The following is a 22226-nucleotide window of genomic DNA, read 5'->3' as shown; positions in this document are numbered from 1 at the left end:
ACCAAGGCTGCATTTTTTAAAAATAAAAATACAGTAAAAACAGTAATACTGAGAAATATAATTCCAACATAAAATAACTGTTCTATTTTAATGTTTGTCTTAAAATATGTAATTTATTCTTGTTATGCAAAGTTGAACTGTCAGCATCATTACTCCGGTCTACAGTATCACATGATCCTCTAGAAATGAATAAATACTGATTTACAGCTCAAGAAAATTGTATCATTATTGTCAGTTCAAAACTTGTTTTTTAAGATTCTTTGATGAATATGAAATTCAAAATAATTTATTTGAAACTTGGTGATTTAAATAATAATAATGTCTATTACAAAAACTAAAATAGTCATGACTCCAAACATTTAAACAGTAGTATATGTCAATAGTAGCGGAGAAAATATCAAAATTAAAATTATATATATATATATATATATATATATATTTTTTTTTTTTTTACTGAACATAAGTCAACCTTTCAATTCATTTTGCAATCAAAACTATCTTAATGACCCCAGACCTTTGTATGGTAGCATAGATAATGAATGTAGTGCACTTACAGCCAATGAGCATGACACAAATGGAAAAAATCTTCTCAGGGTTGGTGTTGGGAGAGACGTTTCCGAATCCCACGCTGGTCAAACTACTGAAGGTGAAGTACAGTGCAGTTACATATTTATCCTTGATAGAGGGGCCGGAGAAGGAGTCGCTGTCATTGTAACGTTTGCCAATCTGGTCAGCCAGGTTGTCCAGCCAGCCGATCTTCATGCCTCCAATACGGGCAGAGCTGGTGCGCTCCACGTTGCCAATGGCGTACCAGATGCATGCCAGCCAGTGAGCGATGAGGGCAAAGGTGCACATGAGGAGGAAGAGCACTGCTGCGCCGTACTCAGAGTAACGGTCCAGTTTCCTCGCTACTCGCACCAATCGCAGCAGCCGCGCAGTCTTCAGGAGACCAATCAGAGTCGTGGTTTGAGGCTGGAAAGACGAGTTTGAGAGGATACATTAGTTTGCATGATATCTATGACCTCCTTTCATGGCACACAAAAGGAGAATCTCTGTAGAAGCCTTTCCACCTTCTATACATGCAATAAAACTTAACAAGGACTTGAGCTATCAAACTTAAAAAAGATCAAAAGTCATGTTAAATAGACTTCTGAAGTGATTGCATGGCCTCTAAGTGAGGAACAAATCACTATTCACCACTCTTTTGTCCTCTAGTGAGCTGTGAACTGAAGTCATTGAGACAGTAAAGTTGAACTGAAGAATGGATCAGTAAGATTCAGAGCAGTGTTGCGTTTTCATTCACAAAAGATTTGACTCAAAACAATGATTTGTTCTCAAACTTTGATATTTGAGACTTAAATAGTGATTTGTTACTCATGCAAATCTATCATATGGTTTAAAGGAACAGCTCACCCCACCCCCCCAAAAAAGAAAAGAAAATTCTGTCATCATTTAATCATCATTTTCCTTCTTCTGCTGAACAAAAAAGAAGACTTTTTGAAGAATGCTGGTAACCACACAGTTAATGGTCCCGATTTTCCCCTCCATAGTATTTTTTCCCCCATACTAACAAAGTCGGTGAGGACCATCAAATGTTTCTTCATTCCATTCTTCAAAATATCTTCTTTTATTTTCCACAGAAGAAACTCACACAGGTTTAAAACAGCTATACCTTTAAGAAGACTTACATGTCCACACATTTTTGATGCTTTTTTGGTCATTTTCCTTCACTTTCTTTATATGTAAAAGAGTGACTAGGATGTGATTTAAAATGTCAACTTTTGTGTTTCATGGAGAAAAAAAAAAAAGAATAATACTTCTGGCATGTTAACTTCTAAACTGTTCTCTTTACATATTATATAATTATATACTTATACACTATATAAAAGAAAAATAACCATAATCATAAAATGGCAGATTTCAAATTGAACCATTGTATGATTATATTTGAAATCGCACTAGCCCTATTTTGTGGAAGTGACCTTCACATTTACTGTACACATCATCAGTAATGCAGTATCTACAGGTCGATAGAATAACACGCCCAATCAACATTATTACACTGCCATCAATATTCTCAATATAACAATCGTACGCACTGTTCTAGCTGTGCATTTAAAACATAACTTCGATTAATATCCCACCTAGCTAGCATATGTCACAACCCTCACCTCGTCTGAACCTGATCTGAAAATGAGCAGGTCGAAGGGAATGGCAGCCACTATGTCTATGAGGAACCAGCCCTTGAAGTAGTGCTGAGCGATGCGAGTGGGATTGCTGACCACCTCGTCGTTGTGGTTGACATAAGTGGTCCTGAAATTGATGAGGATGTCGATTATGAACATGACATCCACCACCAGGTCCACCACGTTGAGGGGGTTGCAGGTGTAGCCGCAGGTGCGCCTCCTCTCGTCCTCCTGCTCATTGAGGAGGAAGGCGGCCGAGTAGGGCGTGAAGACGGCCGTGTAGAGCACCAGGAGCAGGATGATCCAGTCCCATACTGCCTTGAACGGGCTGTAGTGGAGGATGGTCCACTTGTGGATGCGTGGAGCTTGAAGCTTGTACTCCGGAAGCACATCTGCTCCGAGTGACAGTACCTGGGAGAGAATAAAAGAGAGAGGATAATCAACCACACGATCAGAGGACGTCAAGGGGTGTTTTTAATTGAAATTCCATGTATATACTGTATGTGCAAGGGGTCAGGGTAAGCATGGACCACTTGCCGACAGTTTTGCTGGCAGATATTATAACTACACCATCTGGACAGGGTTGTTATTGTTAGAAACAACTTAAACTATTAAACATGTTTTTGCTAATGAAATACAGCTGTAAAACATTACAAAATTACAATGTACACTTAACCTGAGATAAAAATCCAATTTAAATATTAATAAATAAAAAAAACGAATAAAAATGACAAAAAAAAAATGACAGTGCATAACATACATACTAAAAGTTAATATTAAAACAAAATTTGTGGATTCATAAATTGCATTTTATTTAATCAGTAGATGTTTTCAAGTAGATCATTTTAAAGTGTTCTTAAAAAGCAAGAAATTAGTGACAATAGCTATGTTTCTGTTTACCTATTTTGATGCAAATTTTAGGATATTGCATAAAAAGTACTGGATGCAAGTGACAAGATGCGCCATGAAAAGCTTATGCACTCAGTTGAGCTGAATATATATTTTTAATCCAATAACAAGACGCATAAACTACTATAAAAACACATTTACCAAATAAATGGCCTTGTGACTGGATAACTGAACTAACCAGCACACCGATTGCACACCATCTCAAATGTAACTTCATTTTCTCTTGCCTGAGCTAAAGTCCTTCATCAAAATATTTTGGTATTATCATGTCCCCTAACTGTCTCACACGACTGTGTTCCCAAACATCAGGCAACTGATCACAAGAGAACATGACAGCGTTTGTTATTGCATTTCGTCTGCGTGGCCCATCTAGGTAAAAAAGAGACGGGCATTTAATATATTTTTTTAACCAGTTTCCAAAGAAGTGATGATTTTATTCTTTTAAGCACATGGGATGGAAAACCTATCTAGTGTTGTCAATGCAAAATTATCTAGTACAATAATTCAGTCCCCAAAACGAGTGCAATTATACAAACAAACATGCCCACTACAAGGTTTGAGTGTCTACGAGTGACAGTAGATAATGTCAGAAGATACCTCAATAGACCCAAACAAACAGACACAATGCACACCAGATGATATCTTGATGGCATTTAAAAAAAACTGATATTTCACTGAATGCTCTGACTCTGTGTGAAATGCAGACATCTGTTCATCATACATGCTTTGTTCTTCAGTGCTTAGGTCTCCTCTTCCTCTTCACACGTGCCATTATTAAAAGAAAGGGCAGCAGACACGTCCTAAGACCAGATCACATTTAAAGGGCACGGAGTATGTGCCACAGGGGGTCTGTCTCTGTTAATCGACCACACTGCTTGAAGTGGTGCACATGCAACACTAGAGGAAACAACCAATCCAAATGAAGAGTCTCTCCATCCAAACCTGTGTTTTTATGTCATTCATTAAACACAAAAGAACAATTAACTGAACACACAATAAATATATCATAATAACAGACCAATAGTTTTGTGTGAGAAACAGAGGGAAAATTAAAGGTACATTATGCAACTTTTGGCGCTCTAGCGGATAATAAACAATACTGCAGAAGAACATTGTAGCTGGAGAACGCTGCAACTTCTCTCTGTTTATGGATGAGACAGATTTACAATAATCTGAATATAAACACTTAGAAGTGTACCGTAGTAGTTTAGGATAAGACAAAAACAGATTGGAGATAGATTCCTGATTCAGTTAACGTGGCTCAGGTTTGATTTCATGATGTTCAGTTAAAAGAGACTCAAAAAACAATGACGTTTGATGTTATTGACATCCAGCCTTCACCATTCACAGTCAACTACGATTTCACAATAATAGCCAGAGTTTGCATTGTGTTGCTGAGAGGCTCTGTAATGGGGTCTGGATCACGTCACTACAGCTTTCCATTATCCCCCTCTACTCTGATCAAAGATCAATCCCTGGCTCATAAAAACAAGGGATCCGAAAGAGGGTTCTCACAGCAAAGCCATAGAAGAACCATTCTGGCCACAGCTGCCAAAAAAGAACCGTTATTTTTTAAAGAATGAAAGAAAGAAAACCTTCGATGTACCATCTCTGTCTAATAAAGAGACAAAAAGCCCCCAAAATAAATGACAGAATAAACAGAACCAAAATAAAATACATTATGCAACAAGTATGCAGCAAGCAGTGGGCTATATACAGTATGTATCTGCTGAACTCTTTTCTGCTCGAGCTTTTCCCCAATAGAAACTCACTCCTTTAATACGCCATTAGCAGCCCATGATTACTGCTCACACAGACCACCATGGCAACCACTGGCTGCCATGGAAACTACATGTTCATCATGAACATCAGTCATGTGGAAAAGTTGGTCGATCTGAAAGAGTTCTTTTGGGACGGAAGATTACTATTTTGTAAGCAAACCAGTAAAGAGCAGTAAATGACTATAACATTGCCATGGTTTTCAAATATGTCCAAATAATAATAATAAAGTCTCAAACCTAGAATTCTTCTTGATAAATGAGTATGCACACAGGAATACTTGCTTGTCAGTCTTCCTTTTTCTTTTATCCATATTTCAGCACACATGACAACCTAATGCAAATCACAGCTTTATGCAGATTGACGGTCAAGTGATGTGACGAGGCATGCATTTCCTTATTTCAGATTTTATGAATATAATTCAGGGTTTTTACTTTTCTTCAGCACTTCAGAGCACAGAATTGCCTTTGTTTAAGTAGACGAATGACTTCATTTAGGCAAATAACAACAATTTACCTCACTACCTGCCACAACTATTCAAGCTGACACCACAAATGTATGATAAATGTTTCTGTCTACTAGCCATAACATTTGCAATTACGTTGAGAAAAGACCTCTGCATATGTACACATTCATCAGATATTTCTGAATGCAACATTAATGTGCATCCTGCATAAACTGCAGTCTGTACTGACCGGTAAGACAATGAGAGGCTCCTTGTCCATGTTCTCCAAAGTGTCATGCTGACTCACAACATCCACAGAAAAACAGTTTCTTCAGAAACAGAAGAAACTCCACAGACTCTACCTAAAAACATACACTTCATCGCAGTCATCTTTACCACAAACATACAATACAAACACAGCCGATCTAAAGTAAGAAAGAAAGCAGTACAGGATAGATGGATGAATCCAAGGGAACAAAAAGCTGGATTGTTAGGTGGATTCTTAACTGCCTAAATGCACCACTTTAAAGAAAATAATCGACAGGAAAGGGAGTGGTGAGGGAGGGTGTGGATCATTTCCAACAGGTCAAACCAAATGAGACCTAAAAGGCTGAAAGAGTCTCTCGTACTGATTTGTTGTCAAAGTACGGCATGAGAGGTTACTGCTGCTGCCATTGCCTGTCGAAATCAGTTTGAGAATATAGAGAAATGATTGTGTTCAAACTAGATTAAAGCATCCATAGGTGCATGGAGCAAGAATACATTTGAAAATCCATGGTTGATGATGGACTATCAAAAATATTTTGATTTAGATTTTTACGAGCATGGTGAATAAAAATGCAATTATTGTTAACTAAAACTAAGACTGCGTTTGTTCATTTATAAAATCTGAAATAAAATCGAATCCAACCACATCTAACATTTATTGTTTATTTTTATGAAAAACTGACAAATAATGACAAATTTTGCTATGCTGCCCAATTTCTTTCAAATTACAAGTGCTAAAAACTAACAAAATGAACTTAAACTGCTTTAATTGTACGTGGCACTGATTCAACAAGGTGCTGAAAGCATTCTTTAGAAATGTTGGCCCATATTGATAGGATAGCATCTTGCAGTTGATGGAGATTTGTGGGTTGCACATCCAGGGCACAAAGCTCCCGTTCCACCACATCCCAAAAATGATCTGTTGGGTTGAGATCTGGTGACTGTGTGGGTCATTTTAGTGCAGTGAACTCATTGTCATGTTCAAAAAAACAGTTTGAGATGATTCAAGCTTTGTGACATGGTGCATTATCCTGCTGGAAGTAACCAGCAGAGGATGGGTACATGGTGGTCATAAAGGGATGGACATGGTCAGAAACAATGCTCAGGTCGGCCGTGGCATTTAAACTATGCCCAATTGGCACTATAGGGGCCTAAAGTGTGCCAAGAAAACATCCCCCACACCATTACACCACCACCAGCCTGCACAGTGGTAACAAGGCATGATGGATCCATGTTCTCATTCTGCTTACGCCAAATTCGGACTCTACCATCTGAATTTCTCAACAGAAATCGAGACTCATTAGACCAGGCAATATTTTTCCAGTCTTCAACTGTCCAATTTTGGTGAGCTCATGCAAATTGTAGCCTATTTTTCCTATTTGTAGTGGAGATGAGTGGTACCCGGTAGGGCTACTGTTGTAGCCCATCCTCCTCAAGGTTGTGCGTGTTGTGGCTTCACAAATGCTTTGCTGAATGCCTCGGTTGTAACGAGTGGATATTTCAGTCAAAGTTGCTCTTCTATCAGCTTGAATCAGTTGGCCCATTTTCCTCTGACCTCTAGCATCAACAAGGCATTTTCTCCCACAGGACTGCCTCATACTGGATGTTTGTGAAAATCGTGGAATTCCCAGTAACTGAGCAGATTGGGAAATACTCGGACCAGCCCATCTGGCACGAGCAACCATGCCATGCTCAAAATTGCTTAAATCACCTTTCTTTCCCATTCTGACATTCAGTTTGGAGTTTGGACCACACCCCTAAATGCATTCCCATGAATTGCCAACTGCCATGTTATTGGTTGATTAGATAATTGCATTCATGAGAAATTGAACAGGTGTTCCTAACAATCCTTTAGGTGAGTGTGTGTATATATATATATATATATATATATATATATATATATATATATATATATATTTAGTATAATGTCCTATAATAATGTGCTATATGCAACAGTTTCAAACAGGCCAATGAGTAAACATTTCAACATTATGTTTTTTTTTTGTTTTTTTTTCTTCAGTTTTCCACTGTGCTAGTCAGAAATATAAATAAATAAATACATTCGTGGTAGACTATTGTGCTTTAGTTTTCAATCAGTTCGTGGACTGTGTTTGTCATAGATTTTGCATAAATAATGCAAAATTATTCATGTTTTTTTTTTTTTTCTCAGAAGTAACAAAAAGCAGAAAGGCATATGTTCCAACCAGTATGCCAGTCTTTACAAGTACCATTGCTCTGAAAGTATCTACAATTGTATTGTGATTGAAAAATAAACCTGACCCTCAAACACCCTGAACAGAACAGATATAAATCTCTACTGAGAAAGGTCCCGTGCTCTTGAACACAGACAGGATTCAAAATGTGTTCTAGCTCTTAAAGACAGCCTGCAAGACATACAGATTACATGCAGGTCTCTAACAACAAGCAGATACATGTAAGAGATAAAAAAATAAACCCCAAAATGTGATCAGGACTCTGACGTAAAGACCAAGGGTCTATTTGGCCTTAAAGACCATCAGCGTCTGCCTGTACACTATCCTGCTTACATATGGATTCTTACCTAATAAATACATCAGCATAAACTATTAATGTTATTTGAGGTATAATTATTTTATTATTTTATATGTACAGCTATGTTGGTTACGTGTTTTTAAGATATTCTGTCAATAATGCAGTGCTGGTATTATTCAGTAGTATTTAACTGATGAATGTCAAAACTGACCAATCAGAATTAAGCATTCCAGAGAGAGACTCGTCATCGTTGAGTAGTCAACAGTTGATTCATGTGATTTTCACTGACTGTGCCCACCACTGCTCAGATATTTAACTTTTAGTTAAAAAGGATTTTACTTTAATGTACTGAATAGCATCTATGAGTATTTGCTCCTAACACAAACAAGATGCTATGTGTTGCTCTTTATGGTGCAAACAGTATCTACCGCTATTTGTACGCAGTGTAAACAACAACTAACTTTTTTTAACACTGTGTACATAGCTGTTCAAAAGTTGTTCAGAAAATGTTATCTGTCATCATTACACATCATTCCACACATACACATAGATTATTGTTTATGGAGAGGACTTTCCATAGACTTCTTCAGCTTTTATACTGAGCTACTAATATTTCCTATTCTTTAACTGTCTCTACCCCTGCACTTCACATAAATCTTGATATCCATTCAAATGTTATTTTATATGTTTATTCATCTTTTTTTTTCTTCTTCACACGCAGCATTGGCAAGTTTTATCAGTTGGGAGGCATCCCTTCCCCATTCAGTAGCAAAACCTTTCCCACACACAAGCACACATAGTGTTACTGCTCAGTTTCTTGTTGCAAAATAAGAAGTCAGAGGCCTTGAAAACTGTCATTCACAGCTCACACACAAAACAGCTGCAATCTTCAAAACAAATATGTCCATTCTCACTTTGAGTTTCTTATTCATATTTAAAACACTGCATATTTTATACATACTTTGCAACAGTATATACATGTACTCATCATGTGGAGTCACAGCCTTTCTTATCAGTATGCACATGTCTATGAACACACAAACACACACACACACACACACACACACACACACACACACACAAGCACACTGTGTGAATGCACATTCAGTTCCATGTGTTGGAGAGATCCCAGTGACAGAAGGTGCTCACATGCACACACACGAATTCACTGGAGCGAGATATCCGTGCTTATTGATATAACCTAACACTCTGTTTCATAATGACGGAACCAGGCAAATCCATTCTGACTGTCTGCATTGTGACTACAGCCGCAAACTCTCTCACACACAAAGATACGCAAAAGTAAAACACGCACTGAGCAAAACCTCACCAACAGCTTTATCTTGCACAGCTAAGGTCAGTGTAACATTTCCATGACGTGTTTTTTGATACTACACATTGTTTGTTTTTAAAAAAAAATAAAAAATAAAAAAATTCCGCCACTCTCTGAAAAAAAGAAAGAAAAGCTTTTAGCATGCAACATTGCACCTCGACATGCAAGACAAAAGCGTGGTGCATGAAAGGATGTGTCCAGAAGCTAATATAAATAGAAAAAAATACAGAAAGGTCAACAAAAGAAAACAAAACATTAAGATAAAACAAACTAAAACAAAACAAAGGGACTTATGTTAAAGCAACCAAAACAAATAAAACAAACACACGGTAAATGGGAATTTGAAAATGACAAACAAAAATCAAACAAAGATGTGTAATTACACACCACTACTACAAATAAAACAAACACATGGTGAACGACAATAAGACAAAACAAAGATATAAAGACAGAGGCAAAATAAAGGGGCGCGAAGGTCTTGGTTTACGTATGTCTCACAAGTCGTAAAAAGTCAACAGAGTCTGACACTGAAACAACACCATTAACAGTGATCTATGTGAGTGGCAACAGCTGTCAGTCAAATCCATCCTGGTCCTGACCTATTTTATTCCCCAACCAGGTGTGGGGGATGAAAATCAGACAGAGTGAAAGAGAAACACAAAGCAGCGAAAGTAAGAAAAGAGAGAGGGGGTGAAGCAGAGATAAATAAAGGTCAAGGCAAGGATGGTACTTACAGGCTTAAGTTTCTGTTTCAAGCTCATGGTGGCATTCTCTGAGACGTGCTGAGACAGACACAGAGCACTGACACAGGGAAACACCGCCCTTTCACACTCGCTCTCTTTTTCCTCATGCACGCAAACACACACACACACACACATACACACATAAAGGTGTGGAATGGACGACGGACATCCCATTTGTGTAATGATTAGACTGTGTGGACAAAATATGGATCTGATACAGACATTGCAAAAGAATAACATCCCACACAGACTTCTCATCATTTTGTGTTCCTTTTATCATATTACATTATTTTAACTAGTGTAGTCTATGAAATCCCTTTATCTCTGCTTCAGACAACTACAAGATTTTTGTTTTTTTTATTACATATAATTTTGATGACTATATTAACCATATGTTCTAGTGTAAAGTAAGTAATAGTAAAAGAATGGAAATCTCCATTTCAGTGTAGAAATTGTAATTGCTGAAGGAAAGTGAATTGTGTGGAAATGACGCACATGTATTGAACAGTGTCACTGCTGTCTATACTTTGTATGCTTGGCACTGATATTCTGGGATTCACAATGTCAATGGATTTCCACTCTGCAGCTGCACTGTGGCATGCATATGTCACTTGCTTATTTATTCAAATGATTCTGCATATTTACTGCAAAAGCAGAAATATTATGCATTTTTACTGAACATGCATAACAATTTAAAATGTATATATTTGTAATGAAAGCAGGAAAAATGGACCCTGAATTCTCCCATCCTTCATAATTTAAGTTAGGGGTCAGTAATTTTGGATTTATTTATTTATTTTACTAAATACTTATAATTTGCAAGAATGCATTCAATTGATCAAAAGTGATAGTAAACATTCTGAATGTTACAAAAGATTTAATCTTGAAAAACTTATTTGAAGGAATATATGACACTGAAGACTACATTTGAAAATATATGAAAATGGAAAACGGTTAAATTAAACTGTAACACTATTTTACAATATTAGTGTTGTACTGTATTTTTATCAAAAAAAAATTCGCTTTAAAGACTTTCAAGTATAAAGTGTTTTTATTTTTTTAAGAGTTTTAGAAGTAGCTGAATTTTACAGAGAAGCATGCTGTATTGGTGTTATTTGTATTGTTGCAATCTGTAACTTGCAACTATGTGGAAGTTTTCTTTTTATTTATGTATGTGTGTGGCATTAAATTATTTGTTATGTGCTGTTATGTCCATTTGGGAAGTCTGTGATGTGCTGCCCATGCCCGACTGCAATTTGTGACTTTAAAAAAAAACAAAATAAACTAAACTAAAGATTTCTTTCAAAAACATTTAAAAAAATCTTCCTGACCCTATTCTTTTCAATGGTACAGTGTAAATATTTGGGGATTTTTTCCCCATATGTATTTTTTATTGCAAAATTGTACACAATAAGACAGGGAACATCCAACAACATATGGCTCATCCCCTATACCCCCCCCCCCCCCCATATTTAATGGACAGGACAGTAGGAGACAGAAAACAATGGGAAATGAGGGGAACAAATCTGTTCATGACTTTCCATGACCAATATTTTATCTGTGATTCTAGGAATCCACATATATGTGAGATTCATGCTCATGCTTCATTCATGCTCCTCACATGCAGACTGGTCTACTAAAAACAGTGCAGCTGGTCACATAACTAGGTACGTCATGTTATGTAGACAAATCAGTAGCGACAAAAATCAATGCAGAACGTCATTTCCCTTCTTGCTCAGTTTCAAATCGAAGTCCAATTATGAAGCCAGGAATTGCCTGTTACAGTTGAACCTCAGGATGTAATGCCAAACAACAGACAGCACATATGCATTACTACCATAACATCAAGCAAATGCTCAACTGCTCATACTCAAGCTTTACACTAATTACCTACATTGGCAAGCTAAAATGTAAAATGTTTTTGTGATGTTGATAGAATCTAAATATACAAACTTAAGAAATGTTGTACAAACAAATGTATTTTAGCAGAAAGAGAAAGAGCGAGCAAGAGTGAGGGTCGGAGAAAGAGTGTGTGTTTGCGTGCAGACTTATCACAGATGTGTATGTGAGTACAGAAACAGACAGTCAGTGTCTCTTTGGCCTCTGCTACCACTGCCCTCTACTTCCATTAGCCCTAGAAGCCAAGGTCACCAGCAGAGAGCAACCACACACACACACACACAGCAAATTAAAATGCTCCTAATATTGTCAAACAATAGCTAGAATAACAAATTTAAGTACATACATGTCAGTCCGAGGAAGATCTTGATTTCAAAAGAAGATGTTTTGAGAAATGTATGTTTTTGGTCCATATATAATGGAATACAACAGAATTCAAAGTGTTTGGTGAGCAACATTCTTTAAAGTCAAAGTTTGGACAAACATGAGAGTGAGTGAAAGATGACAGGATTTTCATTTTGGGTGAACTATCCCTTAAAATAGAAGTTTGTGAACTTACTCAAATATATCAAGACTTTGGGGAAAATATAATAAAATACTGTATTTACATTTTGTACTGAGAATTAGGAAGAACGGGAAATGTTAATATCACCTGTGGAAATGTGTCATTCGCTACATTAAAAGCTAATGACACACACACACACACACACACACACACAGACGTTATGATAGGAATGTGCAAGCTGGCAGTAGATTTGTCAGCATGATTGATTTTTCCACTGGAAGGACAACACAGTCCCCCACTTGTGTCCATGGAGAGAGACGTCACCAATACAATCTCTTTCTCTCCGTCATTTTCAATGTCTTTCTTTGATTCTTCTTCTCTCTGTGCTGTACTGCATCCCTCTTGTTTGTATATTTGTACTACTTTATCTCTAAACTTTAAAGGCACTCACAGATTGTACAGTTGACCTTTACACTTCTATATGAACCATGGCAAATCTTTCCAGTCATTATGTGAAGAATACATAACATGTAGTAACTTAACCGCATAAGCATGCAGTCCAATATACCCAGTACACTGCATTAATCACACACACAAAACACAGGGGTAGGAAAGTGTGTCAGTGTGAGTCCGATCCCTACACAACAGCCAAATAAGCTCTGCCCACATCAGCACAGGACTCAGTGGTCTCTGTATATAGGTCACTTAACCGACCCGTATGGAGATGTTACAAAATACTAAATCATGTAGATGATGTCACCAAACTTTTCAATGCCTGAGGAGGACTGCTGAAAGCTTTTGTAATGTCAACTTGTGCAGTACTTTTTGTTTGTGAGTGTGTGTCTACATTTAAAAAGATCATTCCCCGGGTTCACAGACAAGGCTTAAGCTAGTCCCAGACTAAAATGCATGTTTGAGATGTCTCAACTGAAAATATCTTGCTCTGACATATCTTAAAATATGTCAGTGTCATTGATCTGTGTCAAGATGTGCACAACTTAATGTTTTCTTCTGAAGTACTTTTGTAAAAGTTGCGTAAATATCTTGATGGAGCTCCGTGCAAGATCTTGCCCCGTGGGGAAAGGACGATAATGAGAAAGGTGAGGGGCCAGCCCCGAACTACACGGGAGGTGTTTGTTAATGATCTTAAGGCAGTTGGGGCCACAGTCACCAACCAAAACATTCTTTGAGGATCTGTAAAGAGGTGTGCACCAAAATGCCTCCTGAGATGTTTGCAAACCTGGTGACCAACTAGCAAAAACCTCTTACCTCTGTGCTTGCCAACAAGGGTTTCTGCACCAAGTACTAAGTCATGTTTTGCTTGGGGATCAAATACTATATAATTTCACTCGCTGAAATGCAAATCAATCCCTAAACCTTATATAATGTGGGGTTTTTTTCTGGATAAAATTTTTCTTTGGTATTCTGTGCCTATACGTTAAACAAAACTATTAAAAAAATGCAAGTATCTTCTGTTTCTTCCGAAGGGCAGTACTAAATTAAATATATATATATATATATATATATATATATATATATATATATATATACTTCAACAAAATAAGAAAAATTTGGACATCTTCATCCAACAAAATAAGAAAAATTTTGACATCTTCATCCTGTTCAAAGGTTTTCAGACCCAGCTCTTAATGCATTGTTTCCTTCAGGAGCATCAGTGAATGTTTGAATCTTATCAATAATTGTGTTTGAGTCCCCCAAATGTTCTCAGTGTGAAAATATGGATCTCAAAATCATAAAGTCACTGCTGCAAAGGGTTCAAATATGCAAAAGATGCTGGAAAATTGAAGAATCTGCAGGACATGGAAGATTTCAGTTTAACTGTTCAGAACAAACAATGGACTCTTGAACAACCATCTCAAAACAGAAAGAGTCGTGGATCATCCAGGTAACCAAACACAGTATTAAGAACCAAGGGTTCACAAACTTGTGAATGGGGTTATTTTAATAATTTCAGCAATTGTTTGTCTTGTGGACTAAATGTAAACATATTTTATGTACAATATCTTACTCAGGACTGTACTAAATGAAAAATAGCATGCATTTTGTATGATCTCTCTCATTATTTTATTTTTTTAAGTATTCACATTATCACTGATTCTGCAAGGGGTTCCCATACTTTCGCATGCCACTGTATTTCAGAAAAATATGTTACGCTTATATTTTAAATAAATTAATATATAATATAAATTATATGAATATAAATATATACATGTAAATACGTTTACATATTTTCAAAATATAAACTACATGCATAATAATAATACAAAAGTACACACATACATATTATGTAAACTATTTTTTATTTTGGATGTCATTAATCTATTAATAATTAATCTAATTAATATATATAATAGTGGTGGTCAAAGTTATTAGAACACTATTATTTTCAGAACAGAACAAAGTAAGATAAACTAAATCCAAAAGAACTGTGGCAATGTCTCCAAGAGGCTTGAAGAGACCTACAGTACCTGCAAAGCTCCCTGAAAAACTATATGCAAGTGCACGGAGGGCAAAAGCTGCTTTAAACGCAAAGAATGGTCATACCAAATGTTGATTTATTTAAATCTTCTATTTATTTAGTAAATAGAAGGTTATTGATAAAGAAGATTTATGAAATAATCCTAATTTTAAAGTATTTTTACCCAAGTGCCTAAAACTTTTAACAATGCTGTAGTTTTGCAGGTAGGTTTCTTGAAGCGTCTTGGAGACGCTTCCACAGTTCTTGTACATTTTTGTGTTTCCAAATGAACATATTAAGTGGCAGAAGTCTCCGCGTTCAGTGCAAATCCCGCCCTGCAGCTGATTCTAAGGCCGGTGACACACTTGCTGCGTGGCGTGAGCGTGGCGTTTCTGCTGCATGTCAGTTGTGTGACGGCTGCCTCGCGTTTTCTGTGTCTTTACACACCAGAATCATGCCTGACGCGGCGATGGCACGCTGCTGTAGGTAACATAGAGGGAGGCCGCCGACAGACCAGGATCTTGTCTTCACTCAACAATATCTATACATGTTGAGCATAAATATAAAGCCTACTGATAATGGACACCGTCAACAGTATTGACTGCAAAATAGACTATGTTTGACAGGTGAAATTTACCTCTCAAGTTAAGTCTCAAGTTATCTGTGGTATGTTAATAGATTTGAACTATACTTAGCATGAAATAAATGTATTTTAAATATATCACTTTTTTACTAGGGCACACAATGCATAAAATGTTATTAATTCAATTATTTGGCTTTTTTCAATCTCAAGTTGTATATTGACAACACCATAAATAAACAGGGTTAAAAGACAAAATCTCTAGGCATCTCTAAGTGAACAAGAAGCTAGGAAACATTATCCTGATTCTGCTATATACACTTGCATGAGCTGTCAAGTATTCTTTATATTACCTGCGTGACTTGAGTGACCTTTTCCGAGACGTTCTGTGTGCGGTCTTTAACCTTGCTGGGCGCTATGATCTCGATCTCTGTGGGGGAAGGTGGTCTGAGCCGGTCTGAGCCGAAGGATATCGTTACCTGGGGGATACGGTGCCGCATCATATCAGAGTCTGAGGTGGAGTTCAAGTTACTGGGCTTCAGATCTGAAAAATCAAAATCACACCAATTAAATCAGCCATCAAAACATATAATTAGAGAGTTTGATTAAAACAATGTCATGCCATGTGACTTGCACTACCATCCTGTATGCCAGTAATGTCACGCGATAATGAAAAAGTGTTCATTTAGACCTATGAGTCATACAGACACCTGTATAATGACAGAACACACTATTTAGAGCTCATGCTCATGCTCATGCGCACACACATGCATAGCGGCAGGCCCATCAGGGGTGGCGGTGGGTAATCACAGTCACACAAAAGCATTGATTAGGACTACAGCTACAGAAATAGGCCTGTCAGGCCGCCACATGTGACTGTTTCACCGGGGAACCAACAAGCCTTATTCTGGACAACCAGAGACTTAAATGTTGCAATTCAACATGTCCGAATGGAGCGCTTTGTGCTGCTTTTTTGGAGATCTTTCACAAACTCCATTAGAAAAGAATACTAGCTCCTTTATATTCAATGCTTTGCTATTTTAGGCGAACTGGTTTTAATCAGACTTATTATGGAGTCAAGGATAAATTCAAATATAACACTTAATTTCTATTGAAAGCACATCCTGTACTCGGCCATGGTACTCTTGTTCAATGCTAATGGACGGGAGTCGAGTGCAGTATTAAAGCTGACAAGTATCTATTCCGCTCCATCCAAACATTGATCAAAATTAAGATAAAATGTATAAAAAACGAATATCTTTTAAAAAGAGTTTTCCATAGGCCTAAATAACTTCTGTATGACCTGGCAATAAAAAAAAAAAAAAGTGTGTCTAATGTGATTGGCTTAACTGATTTGATTGCGGGTGCGGGTCGGGTGTCGGTTCTATTTTAAGCGGGTCGGGTCAGGTGCGGATTTTAATTAGTGCTGCTGTTGGAAAACGGGTCGGGTGCAGTTTTAAGCACTGCGGTTACGGGTGGGTGCGGATTTACAAAATCAGACCCGTGCAGCTCTCTGGTAGGAACATAGTTTTATGCCACAGAGCTTCTCTTAAAACCACAGACAGTTGACAGACTTGTGTTCTTAGCTTAAAAACTTGTTAAAAAAAATTAAATAAAATACTTATCCCAGTTGCATAGTTTAAATTGTGAATTGCATGCACTAAGTTGACAGAATGCACTTTCTGTACATAATTTGCACTGCTTCAGTTACATAGGCCTACATGTATTCATTTAATAAAAAGAAGTAAGTGATCTCTTGGTCTAGATTTTTTTTAACTGCTTAAATTAGCTGTTTAATCTAAAAAGTTTTTTTTAATGGGCAAAAGAAAATCTTGTTTTTTTATTATTTAAATGCAAATGCAAACATATCGAGATATATATCGAATATCGTAAAAGAATTTACAATATCGAGATATCTTTTTTTTTTTATATATCGCCCAGCCCTAACTTTCGGTATATTCTGGTATATATATATTAAGAAATGTGCAGTGTACACAAGTAGTACTCCAAATAGAGTTGTTGAATTATAATTTTTATATCAATCAATCAAGTCCCTTGTACCCTTGTCCCTTGTACTGTCTGCTTATGTATAAATGATAAAGTCTGGCACACAGTCAATGTTTGTGACAGTATGTTGTTTACACTAAGAGCACAAACACTCATACCACTCCACTGGTCCCTCATGCCGTCGATGTCGTGCAGCGAGGAGGCCCGGCGCAGGCTGTGCACGCTCTCTCTGGAGTGGCTGTGTTTGAGAGGGTGTCCGCTGGGCTCTAGCCGGTCTGAGGGCCGAGTGAGTGGGGATGAGAAGCTGCACATGGAGGGGGTCTGCTGAATCAGGGCCTGGGTCTCTGACTTCAAGCAGCTGTCTGGAGACATCTGGAGGTCTTTCAAAGCCACCTCCTCATGAGAGGGCTGCAGGACACAGAGGGGAGCTGTAGATGATGTGTCTGTGGCAATATGAACTCAGATGAGTGTCACATATGCACACATGTACCTGTAGGTAGTCCACCACTACTCCCTCAAAGTGGTCCTTAGGGAGGGACGGCTGCCGCTTGACACGGAGAGAGGGCATTCGCAGCCTCGTCTTACGTTTCTGACCTGATACACAAACAGAAGGTTCAATAATCCAAAGGGAGTATGTTTTTGCTCAAAGCTCAGGAGACATAACTGGGGGGTTCTTGTCCTTCTGGTCTTAAAGCCCTTTTAATCATACCAGACATATCTGAGCTCAGTGCGACATACTGATGAGATTTCGGTCAAACTTTAGGAAGACAGATTTGAGATTACTAGGGTCTTTTCTCTGGAAGAAAACCTATGAAGCAGGAGAAGACCTTTCGTGTCCATTTAAATACATTGCTGTACAGGAAATTTTCTGTCCTATAGAATATACTATAGATAACTAAAGTGTGGAAATGGGATGCTAAATAAATTGTTACCAAAAAGGCTCCCTGTAATATCAAATGAGTGTTGCATTTGATATTTGATAAACAACAAATTTATTGAATAAATAAACATACTACTACTATTATTACTCCTACTACTACTAATAATATATTATATAACTAATATATTAAAAAAGTATTGTTCACAATTTAAAAAATACTAAACATTTATATATTTTAAAACAACAAGCTTATATATATATATATATATATATATATATATATATATATATATTGTGACGAGCACTCCCAGAGGAATCAGCGTCGCCCTGGAAACCAAACCAAAACACCTGCACGTCCTCGTCACCGGCTGATCGGTCACAGCTGCTCCCCATCAGCCAGCACATTGAAAAGCAGCACATGTTGCACTGAGAAGAGGTTCTCAAACAGAACGCAAAGCTGGACTAACCCCTCTCTCCTATCCCCACAGAAAGCAGCGAGTGACCGACAGCCCACACCCTTTGGAGCACGTCTGGGCACCCACTTTCCCCTTGATTGGCACAGAGGAGCAGGGAGAGCACACGGGGAGCACCAACCAGCGGAAAGCAGATCAGGACACTTCACCAGGCACCCTTCACTTTTCAATAAACCCACCCTCCGGGGCTTTTGATTTCACGTACCTCTTGTCGAGTGGTTCTTCACCCCGTGACAGTGGTGGAGAATGCGGGCAGAACAGTGAGGAATCACCGACAAGGTCACCGCCCCAACTCCTAATTTTTTTTTTGCTTTCTGTCAGCAGCACCACGGAAGGCGGCACGCGCGGCCCCGCGATGGAGGACGTCTTACAACGCCTCGCTGAGGTTAGCATCCGCCAGCAGCAAATAGCGGAACACCTCGCCACTCGCCTGGGCAGGACGGAGGATGAACTCGCCGCCGTCCGGGCGGCCGCGGCCCAGCGCGTTCCGCTACCTGAGCCTCGGGCACAAGCCACCCGTCTGTTGCCCAAGATGACGGCCGATGACGATGTGGAAGCCTTCCTTCAGGTCTTCGAAAACACTGCCCACCGAGAGGGATGGCCAGAGGACGAGTGGGCACGTGCGCTGGCACCCCTACTCACCGGTGAAGCACAGAGGGCTTACTTCTCGCTCCCCCTGACGAGTGCCGACAGTTATGTCGAAGTGAAGCGAGAGATCCTAGCGAGGCTGGGCCTCTCCCCTGTAAGTGCCGCCCAGCAGTTCCACGAGTGGGAATACAAGCCCCGGGTGCCAGCCCGTGCCCAGGCAGCCGAACTCAGCCGCCTCGCCCAGCACTGGCTGTTGGCAGGAAACCCCACACCAACACAGGTAGCGGAACGAGTGGTGGTCGATCGCCTCCTGCGCGCACTACCTCGCGCCCACCGACAGGCCGTCGGCATGAGGGACCCACGTGACGTCCGGGAACTAGTGGAGGCGATCGAGCTGGCGGATGCCGTTCATCCCAGCGGGGCAGGGGACCGGCTGCCGCCATTCCCCCGGAGGGTGGTCCAGGAGCGACGCCCGCTCGAAGGCACCGCGCGACCCGTCAGCAGGCCGACGGTTCCCCCACCGCGAGATGAGCCCATGCCAAGTGCCGAACCACCGTCGCCTTCGCGAGCCTGGCTGGCAGGCTGCATCCTTCACCAACGGGTGCCGGCGGGAGCCCCCGAAGCAGATGTAAAGGTGGATGGAAGACGGTTCCGGGCCCTGTTGGACTCAGGCAGTGCGGTCACCCTCATCCAGGCGCGGCTGTGCGCCCCGCGAAGCGGCCGGAAAAACTTCCTACCGATTACCTGTGTGCACGGAGACACTCGTCAAGTACCGGCCCGTGAAATGGTCATTTCGTCCCCCCAAGGCACCTGGCCAGTGGAGGTAGGCCTGGTGAAGGACCTGCCGGTGGCCGTACTGCTTGGAAGGGATTGTCCGCCGCTACCCAGCCTGCCAGCCCCAAGGGGAACCGTCGAAGACCGAGGCGGCCGCCTGGACCCCGCCGCCGACCGGCCCTGCTCGTCTCCGACAGTGGGAGAGAAGGTGAGGCCCCCTCCCAATCTACTAATCTGTTTTATGATGTCTACCAACAGGCCGCTGGAGGGGGCTCTTTCGCCAAGGAACAGCGGGAGGACGACCGACTCAAGCACTGTTGGAGCCAGGTGCGAGTCGTGGATGGAGAGGACGTCCTCCCCCGGCCCCACCCTCTCCCACATTTTGTCGTAGAGAATGGCCTGCTGTATTGTGTCGCCCAGCGTAGGGGGGAGGAGAAAAAGTTACTAGTTGTGCCTCGTGCCAAGACCGAGACCATTCTGGAGCTGGCCCATTCCCACCCCATGGCAGGACACCTCGCGGCAGCCAATACTGCCCAACGCATCCGCGACCGTTTCCATTGGCCGGGCCTGGACGCCGAGGTAAAGCGGTTCTGCCAGGCCTGCCCGACCTGTCAGGCCACATCGCCCCGGACTCCTCCCCCCAGCCCGCTCATCCCGCTGCCTATCATCGAGGTGCCCTTCGAGCGGATTGGAATGGACATAGTGGGGCCGTTGCCGAAGTCTGCCCGAGGGCATGAGCACATCCTGGTCATCGTCGACTATGCCACCCGGTACCCAGAAGCAGTCCCCCTGCGGAAGGCCACCGCAAAGTCCATCGCCCAGGAGCTGTTTCTGCTGGCCAGCCGAGTCGGCCTCCCCTCAGAGATCCTGACTGACCAGGGAACCCCCTTTATGTCCCGGCTAATGGCTGACCTCTGCCGGCTTCTGCGGGTGAAGCAGTTGAGGACCACTGTTTATCACCCCCAGACTGATGGCCTCGTAGAGAGATTTAACCAGACCCTCAAGCAAATGCTCAGACGTGTGGCGGCGGAGGACAAGCGGGATTGGGACCTCATGATCCCCTACGTGCTCTTCGGGATCCGCGAAGTTCCCCAGGCCTCAACTGGCTTCACCCCCTTCGAGCTCCTGTTTGGCCGTCAACCCCGGGGCCTCTTGGACGTGGCCCGGGAAGCGTGGGAGCAGCAGCCGGCCCCGCATCGTACCGTCATCGAACATGTCCGGCAAATGAGGGAACGGATCGACCGAGTGATGCCGTTAGTCCGGGAACACCTCACCAGGGCCCAACAAGCGCAGCAACGTCATTATGACCGGACAGCCCAGCCACGGGAGTTCCAACCGGGAGACCGCGTCATGGTCCTGGTCCCCAGCTCCGCCTGCAAATTTCTGGCCTCCTGGAAGGGGCCCTACTCGGTCGTCGAGAGGGTTGGACCGGTCACTTACCGCCTGAGACAGCCGGGACGACGGCAGGCGGAGCAACTCTACCACGTCAACCTCCTAAAGAAATGGGTGGGGACCCGGGACCAAGTAGCTGCCCTAAGCCTCACCGAGCCCGTGGTTGTGGATATCAACCCCCACCTTTCGGCTGCCCAGAAGACGGAGCTGCAGCACCTGGTCAGTCAGTTCCAGGATGTGTTCTCCTCTCAGCCCGGGCAGACCAACGTGCTTCAACACCATATCCGGACGCCCCCAGGAGTCGTCGTTAGGCAACGGCCCTACCGAGTCCCGGAGGCTCGTCGGCAGGCTATTGAGGAAGAGGTCCAACAGATGCTAAAGTTGGGGGTAATAGAACCATCCCGGAGTCCGTGGTCCAGCCCCATTGTGATGGTCCCAAAGCCGGATGGCACCCTCCGCTTTTGTAACGACTTCCG

At 41.0% G+C, this 22226-nt stretch overlaps 1 protein-coding gene across 2 annotated transcripts in view; it reads right to left on the bottom strand.

The window, feature by feature from the left end:
- Nucleotides 1-22226, bottom strand: part of LOC127952480 (potassium voltage-gated channel subfamily H member 6) — a 43972-nt gene that overhangs the window by 8380 nt on the left and 13366 nt on the right. For both annotated transcript variants that reach the window (XM_052550954.1, XM_052550955.1), the window contains 5 exons: nucleotides 18134-18237; nucleotides 17802-18051; nucleotides 15990-16180; nucleotides 2172-2597; nucleotides 555-972 (listed from right to left, as the gene is read on the bottom strand). In XM_052550954.1, coding sequence (XP_052406914.1) covers nucleotides 555-972; nucleotides 2172-2597; nucleotides 15990-16180; nucleotides 17802-18051; nucleotides 18134-18237 — 1389 coding nt within the window. The remainder of the gene's footprint in view (nucleotides 1-554; nucleotides 973-2171; nucleotides 2598-15989; nucleotides 16181-17801; nucleotides 18052-18133; nucleotides 18238-22226) is intronic.

This window comes from Carassius gibelio, chromosome B3, assembly GCF_023724105.1.
Source record: "Carassius gibelio isolate Cgi1373 ecotype wild population from Czech Republic chromosome B3, carGib1.2-hapl.c, whole genome shotgun sequence".
Lineage (NCBI taxonomy): Eukaryota > Metazoa > Chordata > Actinopteri > Cypriniformes > Cyprinidae > Carassius > Carassius gibelio.
The sequence above is the reverse complement of the archived record's forward strand: the minus strand, read 5'-3'. Positions and strand labels throughout refer to the sequence as shown.